Genomic DNA, 12,434 nt, shown 5'->3' on the forward strand with positions numbered 1-12,434 from the left:
GGAGTAAGCCATTCAGCTCTTCGAGCCTGCACCGCCATTCAATATTATCATGGCTGATCATCCAACTCAGTATCCTGTACCTGCCTTCTCTCCATACCCCCTGATCCCTTTAGCCACAAGGGCCACATCTAACTCCCTCTTAAATATAGCCAATGAACTGGCCTCAACTACCCTCTGTGGCAGAGAGTTCCAGAGATTCACCACTCTGTGTGAAAAATGTTTTTCTCATCTCGGTCCTAAAGGATTTCCTCTTTATCCTTAAACTGTGACCCCTTGTCCTGGACTTCCCCAACATCGGGAACAATCTTCCTGCATCTAGCCTGTCCAACCCCCTAAGAATGTTGTCGTGTTCAAGAAGGAACTGCAGATGCTGGAAGATCGAAGGTACACAAAAATGCTGGAGAAATTCAGCGGGTGCAGCAGCATCTATGGAGCGAAGGAAATAGGTGACGTTTCGGCCCGAATCATTGCCCATTTCCTTCGCTCCATAGATGCTGCTGCACCCGCTGAGTTTCTCCAGCATTTTTGTGTACCCCCTAAGAATGTTGTAAGTTTATATGAGATCCCCCCTCAATCTTCTAAATTCTAGCGAGTACAAGCCGAGTCTATCCAATCTTTCTTCATATGAAAGTCCTGACATCCCAGGAATCAGTCTGGTGAACCTTCTCTGCACTCCCTCTAAGGCAAGAATGTCTTTCCTCAGATTTGGAGACCAAAACTGTACACAATACTCCAGGTGTGGTCTCACCAAGACCCTGTACAACTGCTGTAGAACCTCCCTGCTCCTATACTCAAATCCTTTTGCTATGAATGCTAACATACCATTCGCTTTTTTCACTGCCTGCTGCACCTGCATGCCTACTTTCAATGACTGGTGTACCATGACACCCAGGTCTCGTAGCTTCCATCGGTAGCTTAAGTGAATGCCTCCAGTTCATTTTGTAGAGGGTGTGCACTGCAGTTAGAATGGAGAGAGTGAATTATTAGGTTGTTGCCCTAGTCCTCCTTGGAATAGTGATCAAGGGTTCGAGGGGTACCATCGGTAGTTTAAGTGAATAACTCCAGTTCACTTTGCAGAGAGTATGCACTGCAGTTAGAGTGCTGCTGATAGAGAGAGTGAATGATTAGGTAATAGGTTGTTGGATGTGGTGCCATTTACTCCTGCTCTGTCATTTTTCTTTGATGAGCTTTTTGTTGGAGCTGCACTCATCCAGGTAAATGAAAAGTATTCTACACTACAGCACTCCTGACTCCTGCCATGTAGACGATGGGAAGACTTGAATGTATCAGGAGGTGGATTCCTTGCAGCAGGATATCCAGCTTCTAAACTGCTCTTGCAGTGATAATGCTTGTGCAGTTGGTTCAGTTGAGGTCCCGGTCAATGGTGATTCCAGGATATTGATCACGAAGAAAGTGATGGTTGCAAGGTTATCGAGTATCTAGGGTAGATGGTTAGGCTGCCTTGTTGGAAATGATTGTTGTCTAGTATTAGTATAGTGCCAATCCTACTTATCAGCCCGTGCCAGTGGTGATGCTTGCTGCACACTGGCATGTCCTGCTTCATTTGCTGAAGGGTTGCACATTGTGTGATCATGCCCACTGTTGATCCTACAATGGGGGAAGGTCCCGGATGAACAAGTTGTTGGGTCTGGGACATTGCCGTGAAGAATTCCGGTAATGTCTGGAATGATGGACCTCAATGGTCCAATATTTAATGTGACACATTATTCTAACCATTGAGATATTTCCTCGTGAAGCGCATTAGATTTAGTTTAATCCGGCTCCCTGATGTCAAGGGCATTCACTTCGTTATACTGGAATGTGAATGCTTACTGGTTTTTTTTGCACTCACCTGATGGACATCTCCATTGTTGAGATGGTGAGGTTCTTGGAGTCCATTCCAGTGGAAAATCAGGATTATTGATGATGGTGAGGAGGACAGTGGTGCTCCTTAGGATGGTGATGCTCTGTTGATAAGATAGGAAGAGAAATGGCAGATGCAATCTAATCCTGATGAGGATGAGATGCTCACTTTGGGAGAACTAATAAGGTTAGGATAAACAACAAATGGTGAGGTATCAGGGAGTGTTGAGAACAAGAGGGAGCTTGATGTACTAGTCTAAGGATCCCTGAAGGTGGCAGCATAGGTAGAAAAGCTGGTAAATATGTAATTTGGAGTTCTTGCCTTCATTATCCAAGGCACCTTTACTAAACTTTGTGTATGCCACAGATCATTATCTTATCCCTATTCCATTGAAAGGAAATGATTGAACTGGAGAGGGCATACAGCACATTCACGATGCTGAAGACACATACTTCAGATGCTGCAATCTTGAACAAAACACAAAGTGCTGGAGGAACTCAGCTGGTTAGCAGCATCTGTGGAAGGGATGGACGGATGATGTTTTGGGTCAGGACCCTTCAGACTGATGGAGTAGGGGGGGGAGAAAGCTGGATGCTTTAAAGACCAGTTCTTAGAGAAATATGCAATTTCCATAGTTATTGGAATGAATTCGGACGGATCTGGGTGATTATTACAATAAAGAAATGTTGTCCTCCTACAGTCTTGTGGTTATGAGAGTTTCAAGGTAAGCGTTCATATAAGCCTTAAATTGATGTAAACACACAGGAGTTAATCTGATTCCTCTGATAGTTGTCCAATTCCATTTCATTTACTTTATTACAAAAGGTACACAAAAAAGCTGGAGAAACTCAGCGGGTGCAGCAGCATCTATGGAGCGAAGGAAATAGGCAACGTTTCGGGCCGAAACCCTTCTTCAGACTGGTGGGGGGGCGGGGAGAAGAAAGGAAAAAGGAGGAGCCCAAAGGCTGGGGGATGGGTGGAGGCAGCAGGAGGGCTGAGGAAGGGGAGATGAGCGGTGGTGGAGCGCTGCTGCTGCTGCGGCCCGACCTCCGAAGATTCGGAGGCTGCAACTGCGGGTCTGGCGGACGGCGGCACCGGGAGCCCGCGGATCCCTGGAGAGAGACCGCTTTTTAGGGCTCCCGCAACGGCGACTTCTCCCGCCCGAGTTGCAGGGTCGAAGAGCCTGACAGCACCGCCCCGCGCGGCTTGGAATGGCCGCGGGACTCTGCGAGCGCACGCCGGGGGCTCTAACATCAAGAACCCAGTGTGCGACCTTGCACCACCCGGCGTGGCTTTAATGGCCGCGGGACAATCGCCATCGCCAGCCGGGGGCTTTGACTTTGACTCTGACATCGGGGTGGGGAGGGGGGGGGGATGGAGTGCAGTGGAGAGATACGTTTTTTTGGCCTTCCATCACAGCAATGTGATGGATGTTTATGTAAATTATGTTGTGTCTTGGGTCTATTTGTTTGTAATGTATGGCTGCAGAAACGTCATTTCGTTTGGACCTCAAGGGGTCCAAATGACAAATAAATTGAATCTTGAATCTTGAGACAGCAAGGACTAACAAAATTGGGAGAATTCAATGTTCAATCCCCCAGCCTTCGGGCTCCTCCTTTTTCCTTTCTTCTCCCCACTCCCCATCAGTCTGAAGAAGGGTTTCGGCCTGAAACGTTGCCTATTTCCTTCGCTCCATAGATGCTGCTGCACCCGCTGACTTTCTCCCAACATTTTTGTCTACCTTCGATTTTCCAGCATCTACAGTTCCTTCTTAAACGGTTTTATTATAAAGTTTGGTTTGTGGAAAAAATAATTTGTAAAAATCTATTTTGATATTTAAAGAGAAATATTTGATAGATAAATATTGAAATTAAATTGAATTAATATACTGAGTAAATTCCGCATTCTGGGAGATCTACACACCTGGAAGGCTAACAATTCCTAACGATGTCTTACCAATTGGTTATTCCAATTTGAAGCTCTGTAATTCACTAACAACACAAAAATTGAACTTAAAGCGGAAACTGAAAAGGAGAAGTGGTGATAATTGGTTATTAAGGAAGTAAAATGAAGAAATGAAAAAAGGATTGATCTGAATTTTTGCAGCAGAACAGTTTAAAAAAAAAACATTTTAAAGAATGGATTCAGTGTTTCTGTCATGTTAAGTTACAGGAATAATTGCAAAATACCATTTCCCTTTTTGCTGATAATGTGAACTTTCAGCTCAATATTTTGACCAAAGAAAACAATACCTAGCACCTTGAATTCAGGTGCACTGTTGTGTAGAGCTGACTTATTTTACCTAGTTTGCATACAAACCAAGCAAGAAGAATGTTATATATAATATTTTTGAATTGAATTTTTAAGTTAAATTGATGTGTTGGATGTCCATTTACTTTGTGGGTCCAAGAAATATGGGTGAGGCTGTACAGGCTTCCACCTCTGAGTCAAGGTCTCAGCCTGGACTGGCATTCTCTACTATGTCTGCAGAACCATGAAGAGTCTGAGATTTAAAAGCAGTTTAAAGTATTGAAGAAAGCATGGTTTACCTGGGTTTCCACCAAATTAATGGATCTTTGGTATAGCTCAAATGACATAAAAACAACGTCAGAAATACTCAGCCGATCGAGCTACATCTGGTGCAACAGAAACAGTACATGTTTTGGGTTGAAGGCCCTTTGTCAGAACTGGGAAGGAGAAAAATCAAACTGCTCAAATGGCAGGGACCACGGGGGAATGGGGAATGCTCTGATGAGTAAAACTGGGGTGACCATGGGGGTAGGTCGTAATTAGGTTATCTGGTAAATGAGAGCAGAGAGTGCCAATGTAGGCAAGGGATGTACGATTTGTAAAATGCAAGGCAGGAAGACAGGACCAGCAGGTTGGATGGGCATGTCCCCCACTTCCAGAGGGGGGAGAAAAACAAACCAGCTGGACCAATAGAACAGATCGATAACTGATATGAACAAAGCAATCATGTCACCTGAAGTAATATAATTCAATATTGAGAACAGAAGGGGGAAGGGGGTGGGTTGGTGTGGGGGAGGGGGTGGTCTGGATCGGGGGGGGGGGGGTAAGGTGGGGGTGCACTATGGGGGGTGGCAAATGGTACAACACAAACAGGAAGGGATGGAGTGGTAATATACTAGGGGGGGGTCTGTGTGGTGTGATGTCTCCTCCATTGGGAGGTTCCCAAATGTAAGATTGCAGGCCTGGGGAGGGGGAACCTTAAAAACCTTCGTAACTTGTTTCGAAGTGTTTCACCGATCGGAACAAAACCTATTTGACGCAGCAGAGGAGAATGGTGAGTAAGGTGGCGAAAAATCGTAGCACTATGGGGGGTTGTTTTTGCGCAAATTTAAGTACAACGCAAACAGGAAGTAGTCAAGATGAGAGTTTTAGTAATATATAGATGTCTGACTCGTGAGATGGGTGTATTTAGATTTGTGACAGCATTAATGTTTAAATCACAAATCTGTTCTCATGCTGCACATTCCTATGCTTCTGTGTTGGTTCAATCGATCTGCATTCTACAGATTTTTTGTTACCTTGCTCAGGAATATGGATCCACATTGGGCGATTAGTCAGCAGCCATTTCACTATATTACAGAACTGGTCCCTGGGATAAATGACTTCCTGCTGTTCCATTGACTGTCCTCAAAAGAATCCTTAGTCATCCTTAGATGTAATGTCTAGCCCAATTCCTATTCCAGTGATTGAAAGTAATTTGGGTGATTTTTTTCCTTCATTGTAAAATTTCTCTTTGGCAGAGAAACAATGTGTTACAAAACAAAACTACCAACGGTTGCTAGGAAACTGTTTGGACACTTTCCAAATAAGACAAGGTAGACTGAGGAATGAGCGAGGTGCCCTAGACTTCAACGTCAATCTGTGGTTGTTAACCTAACACTTAAATAAAATTAGTCATTTAATATGTGGTGTGAATATTTTAGAGATGAAGCAATGTCCAAAAGAATCTAAGTAGAAAATAAAATCATATGATGAAAATCTGAAGGGGAGACATAGAAGCAAGCAGGACTTGGATTTGATGTGCGCTGTTTTATAGCTGCAGCTGGATTGCAGTATCATGTTTGGGAGCAAATTTTTTTCCAACTAGAGGACCTGTCCCACGAGCATGCGACTGCATGCGGCAAGCGTGACCAAACCGGAAGCGGGGGCCGCGCGGAGGTCGAGTGATCCCGTACGAGTTGACGTGAAGTTCGCGCTAGGATAGGACCGGCCCCACGAGGCCGTACGGCTCAAACGACCACGTTAGGTCGTGCTTGCCGCATGCAGACGCATGCTCGTGGGACAGGCCCTTAGAGCTTTGGAAATACAGATACAATGTATTTGTTTCAGTGAAAGAGCCAAATTTCTATTGTGTATTGACGTTTTGTTTTGCAGCTGAACTGGTCCTAATTAAATTGCTGAGATGGATTTCATTTCTTTGCAGTTACTTGGATCCCATGAAAGACAGAATGTTATTGGGAATTACTGCTGGAGTCCTCCTGTTGTACAGCCAGGTAAGGGGGGAAAAAAATCTGCAACATCAACAGCAATGTTATAACTACTCCAGCTGCAAGTGGAACCGGCTGTGTAAATGCCAATGGAACAGTAAAAGGATATGAGCTGTATTGAACAAAAGGACAGTTCACTCATCAAATGTGTTTCCTACATGTATTTGGCACCAAATGTATCCTTATGGAGTTTGTGTTTTTACTATTCTGCACCAGATCACAAGTTTCAATAACACGGTGTAAAGATAAAACCGATTTTCTTTCCGCCTCTAAATGAAGTCTTATAATTTTGACATTTAGAGACAGGAAAAACAGGCTTTACCAGGAGGTAGAAATTGAATATCATTTGTTGCAATGTTGAAGGTGTCAATTTCTTTCGAGAAAATAACAAACTTTAGGTAGATTTTGTGGATTTTGCCAAGGCAGGAAAACAAAGCAGGAAAAAGCATTTTATCATTGTGGATAAAATGTCTGATCATATGGAACTTTACATTCACGTAACTTTCACTCCTGCAAAACAACTTGGACTGTAATTGTCGGATGAATCTCATTCTGTGTGTGTATGAAAGGGTAGCAAAATCTTCACCTGTGTTCTGTCAGCCAATACATTCTGTTGCCCACTTGATATAAACTTTGCTTTGGTACATTGACATTCCAATATTCTCCTGCAGCAGCACCTCCACTGGCAGAAGGATTCATTGGCACTTTCCTTTATGATGGTGGACCTGGGACTTTGCAATGGAAAATAATGATGCAAATTGTATGATGTTTATCCAGCATGGAGCTATCACTTGGAATGCATGTTTCTGCTAGTTTCATATGTATAATTCACTTTGAAAAGGCCAGGCCTGCAAAAGATGATGTAATTTTAAGCACAACTAGACTAAGTCACACAGGAGGCCTGGGGGTGAGGAAGGAGGGTGTGTGTGGGGGAAGAGGGGGTGTGTGTGGGGGAAGAGGGGATGAGTGGGGGGGAAGGGGGGGTGTGTGGGGAAGGGTGTGATCGCAGTAGACGCAGTTCGCACTCCGCACCTTCAGCTTTCGGCCTCACGCATCGCCTCTCGGCCCCACTCCGACTTTACTCAGAGGCTTCTGGTTCAACTTAACAGCTCCCGGCTCACGCTGTTCTCTGCCCGCACGCTGCTCACGGACTCAGCCCCGCCTCCGGGGCTTTATTCTCCATGTGTGCCGGAAGGGGCGTGGTGACTGACAGGCGAGAAGACCAATCTGCTGATCTCACGATTTTTTAAAGCTTCATAACTTTTCTAATATTTCGCCGATCGGAACAAAACTTGGTGCACTTGGAGCAGAGGAGAACGGTGAGTAAGGCAGCGAAAAATCCTAGCTATATAAATTACCATTTTTGTGCAAATTTTTTTAAATACATAATGTTTGGCTGCAGTGGTTACGGAGGTACGATACGGAAAAAAATGGCATCGCCGTCGAGATAAGAGATTTGAAAAAAAGTAACCCCCACCCCTCGCGTAAAACCACGGAACACTAAAACATACTTTTAAACACATGCTAAAAATAACAAAAAGAGGAGCGGACAGCCAGATCGGTGGCGGAAGCCTCTGAGTGAAGTCGGAGTGGGACCGAGAGCTGCTGCGTGAGGCCGAATGTGCTTGACGTTGATAATGGTTAAACATCATCGAGTCTATGCTAACTACTTAGCACCACCTTACATTAATCTACCTTAATCCTATTTGTTTTCCTTCCCAGCCCATTCCCATTAACTCTACTCAATTTCTACCAGTATATAACGTTATCTTCTTCCTCGTGTCCGGCCATCTTCTTATCGGTCCGGTCGCTCAGTGACGGTTGACGGTCGGTGGTTGCAGAATTGGCTACTTCAGTCAGTCACTGTTGTACAGTCTCTGTCATCAGCATTCGATGAACAGGCCATGTGGTCTGGATGGATGAATTCCACATGCCTGGTCAACTCCTGTACGGAGTTCTGTCACGGGGTCAAAGGAACCCAGGGCGCCCAAAGAAACGGCTCAAAGGCTGTATCAAGGACCACCTCCAGCATGTAGGCCTAGCCCCAAAAGAACTGGTAACTCATGCCAGTGACAGGCCTGGTTGGTGTACAGCCTCTAGGAAGGCGGTCAGCAGTTTATAAGATAATCGCCGAAGCCAACTTATTATTGTCAGAAACAGGAGGAAGGCAATCCTAAATCTATCTCCCCCCCTCCAGCCCAACCTTCATGTGCTCCCACTGTTCCACGAGCATCGGCATTGTGAGCCACACCCGATCCCACAAGACAAGACTGCACAACCATGCTATTGTCTACGACGGTCCACCACCATATATAGCATTATCTGATCCTATTGAATAGCACGCAAAACAATCCTTTTTACTGAACTCTTGGTACACGTGACAATAATACACCTAATCTTATCATAATATTCCCAATATAATAACATTGCCTTCCCAGTAGAGTGCAAGATCGTGATGTTTGATGGCAAACTGAAACTATTGTCTGTGTCTTTTGGGCACCTTTGTGCATCATAATAAACCATATAACAATTACAGCACGGAAACAGGCCATCTCGGCCCTACAAGTCCGTGCCGAACAACTTTTTTCCCTTAGTCCCCCCTGCCTGCACTCATACCATAACCCTCCATTCCCTTCTCATCCATATGCCTATCCAATTTATTTTTAAATGATACCAATGAACCTGCCTCCACCACTTCCACTGGAAGCTCATTCCACACCGCTACCACTCTCTGAGTAAAGAAGTTTCCCCCTCATGTCACCCCTAAACTTCCGTCCCTTAATTCTGAAGTCATGTCCTCTTGTTTGAATCTTCCCTATTCTCAAAGGGAAAAGCTGATCCACATCAACTCTGTCTATCCCTCTCATCATTTTAAAGACCTCTATCAAGTCCCCCCTTAACCTTCTGTGCTCCAGAGAATAAAGACCTAACTTGTTCAACCTTTCTCTGTAACTTAGTTGTTGAAACCCAGGCAACATTCTAGTAAATCTCCTCTGTACTCTCTCTCGTGTGTTTACGGGGGAAGTTGCCTGGGACGGGGGTGGATAGGGTGCGAATGGAAGAGTAAACCAAGGATTCATGGAGCGAGTGCTCTCAAAGGAAAGCGGAAAGGAGTGGAGACCGGAAGATGACTTATGGTGGGATCATGTTGAATGTGATGGAAATGTTGAAAGACATGTTGGATGCGGAGGCTGGTAGGGTGAAAAGTAAGGATCATGAGATCTTATAGAAACGTACAAAATTCTTACGGGGTTGGACAGGCTAGATGTAGGAAGATTGTTCCCGTTGTTGGGGAAGTCCAGGACAAGGGGTCACAGTTTAAGGATAAGGGGGAAATCCTTTGGGACCGAGATGAGAAAAACATTTTTCACACAGAGAGTGGTGAATCTCTGGAACTCTCTGCCACAGAAGGTAGTTGAGGCCAGTTCATTGGCTATATTTAAGAGGGAGTTAGATGTGGCCCTTGTGGCTAAAGGGATCAGGGTGTATGGAGAGAAGGCAGGTACAGGATACTGAGTTGGATGATCAGCCATGATCATATTGAATGGTGGTGCAGGCTCAAAGGGCCGAATGGCCTACTCCTGCACCTATTTTCTATGAATCTATGAATGAGAACCCTGTCCTTGTTTCAACAGGGAGGAGGGGGAGCGAGTATCGAACTCGCAGTTACTGTATAATCAGATTATGCTTTTTAGTAGCATGTTGCTCTTAGTATCGATTGTACAAATTGTTTACAGCATGTCCTTCCTGGAACGATTACAGAAAAGTAAACGGCAAGAATTTTATTGGTTTCTCCTCACTTATTGTCACCACCCTTTTCCATTGCTTCCATTATCAGGCTAAATATGAACTGGAGAGAGACTGGGTTAAACCTACTCCGAACCAATACCGAAAACTGAAAGCTTCCCAGGAGGCTGGAAAGAAACGAGAGGTACAATCAATTAGTCAGAATTTGATGGAATAATCGGCCATGAACTGTTAGTTGCTCTTAATAAGTGTGCTGTTGAGTAACCTGTGATGAGGATGAACAATCCTGTGAATTTTGGATGGTAAGTTTTTTTTAAAGATATGTTTTACTTTTCTGTTTTTAATGTTGTGGTCCTCTCTTTATTTTCTAATTTAATGCTAAATGCAATGGCATACATTTGTTCTCCCCTGCTGATCATCTGTTTATAATCACTGAAATCCAATATATTTAGTTTATTGATTAAGGAGACACTGTTAGTTCCACAGCTCACCACAATCCCAGGCTCCTTGTTTCTTGCACTGTGCCATTAGCAACTTGCACTTTCTGGATCATGAGGGCAAAAGGGCATTGGCACTGAAGGGTGTGGGAAGAGATGTACCTATTGGGATGTGTCACTGGATGCAGCAAGTTGCATTATTTTCCTGTTAAAGAAGATGTGCGGGGCACATCTTCTTTAACATTGAATCAAATTGGATGCAATGCATAGTGCAAAATTTATGATCCACATAGATACCCTCTTTGATCAAATTACTGCCATATATGTTTTGGTGATAAAATTTGCTCAACAATACTGCTAAGAAGCTCGTGGGATCTTTATGATAGCGTTGCTATTTAAGTATTCTGCTGCAAAGAACAAGCTTTACATTAGTCTATGTCCTGTGACTTCTTGTTACCCGTAAATTTGCCGTCAATTTTGTACAATCTAAATATGCCCGTGAGATTTGAGGTTAAAAGACCAAAACATCAACATCTTTGATTAAAATCTACTTCCATCTTGCACAATAACATAGTTGAATTCAGGATTTAATTTTTAAATTATGTGAGGCATAGATAGGATAGACGGTCAGAACCTTTTTAATCAGGGTGAAATTGTCAAAGACTAGAGGGCATAGCTTTAAGAAGAGGGGGCAAAGTTTAAAGGAGATCTGCAGGGCAAGTTTTTTTTTTACACAGAAAATGGTGGGTGCCTGGAACGTGCTGCCAGGGGTGGTGGTGGAGGCAGATACGTTAGGGCATTTTTAGACGCATTTAGATAGGCAAATAGAAATGCAGTGAATGGAAAGATAAGGATCACTTGCAGGCAGAGGAGATTAATTTAGCATCATGTTCGTCACAGACGTTGTGGGTCGAGGCCCTGTTCCTGTGCTTTGGTGTTCTATATATGTTCTGTGCATTCCATGCTTTTAAGTTATTTCATTTAACACAGGGCTGCCAACATTAGTTGAGAGTTGCGAGGGAGAAATTGTGAGGGAGTGTAGCGACCGAGGGGGGTGGGGGGGTGGGTGGGGGGGGGGGGGGGAAGGGTGTCCCCCCTTCCACGGTAGGGAGCTTCAAGATTTTTCCGCCTGAAATTGTGCAATCTGGTGCATACTGTAGCGAGTCTTTTAACTTACACTTGAATGCAACATTTATGCTTTAAATTGGATTAGGTATGAATAAGGTTAGGCTAAATTACATTCCTAATAACATTGCACATTAGAGCCAGGCTCTGTCAACAGGTGCAGCACATGAATGACCTTAGTATATTCATGTATGGAAATCAGATTATAATTCATGCTGCTATGCATATATATAGAGAAACATAAACATAGAAACAAGGCAAGAGGAGTCAGACTTCCATCACTGTTCTGCACAAATAGATCAGTCAACCTTACATAGAAACATAGAAAATAATGCCACATATTCAACCGTATATGGTTCAATGAAATTAAGATATATATGTAAAACATATATATGGAAACAGGCCCTTCGGCCCACCTAGTCCACACCGACCAGCAATCTACCATACACCAGTTCCATCCTACACGTCAGGGACAATTTACAGAAGTAAATAAGCCTACAAACCTGCACTTCTTTCGGATGTGGGAGAAACTGGAGTATCCAGAGAAACCCATGTGGTCATAGGGAGAATGTATAAATTCTGTACAGACAGCACCCTAGTCAGGATCAAATCTGGGCCTGTGGTGCTGTAAGGCAGCAACTCTACCGCTGCGCCAATGTGCTACCCCATTAAATTATTTTTTCTGTAATATATTTATTATGGTGTCACGTCAATAAAGATGAACACGTGATTCTGATTTCTGCC

The 12,434-nt window shown here is 43.9% G+C and overlaps 1 protein-coding gene across 1 annotated transcript in view; it reads left to right on the top strand.

Annotated features, from left to right (window-relative positions):
* Window positions 1-12,434, top strand: part of LOC129696724 (sorting nexin-31-like) — a 108,471-nt gene that overhangs the window by 68,769 nt on the left and 27,268 nt on the right. The window contains exons 8-9 of the mRNA XM_055634857.1: window positions 6,318-6,387; window positions 10,220-10,312. Coding sequence (XP_055490832.1) covers window positions 6,318-6,387; window positions 10,220-10,312 — 163 coding nt within the window. The remainder of the gene's footprint in view (window positions 1-6,317; window positions 6,388-10,219; window positions 10,313-12,434) is intronic.

The sequence above is a fragment of the Leucoraja erinacea genome, chromosome 4, assembly GCF_028641065.1.
Source record: "Leucoraja erinacea ecotype New England chromosome 4, Leri_hhj_1, whole genome shotgun sequence".
NCBI classification, from domain to species: Eukaryota; Metazoa; Chordata; class Chondrichthyes; order Rajiformes; family Rajidae; genus Leucoraja; species Leucoraja erinaceus.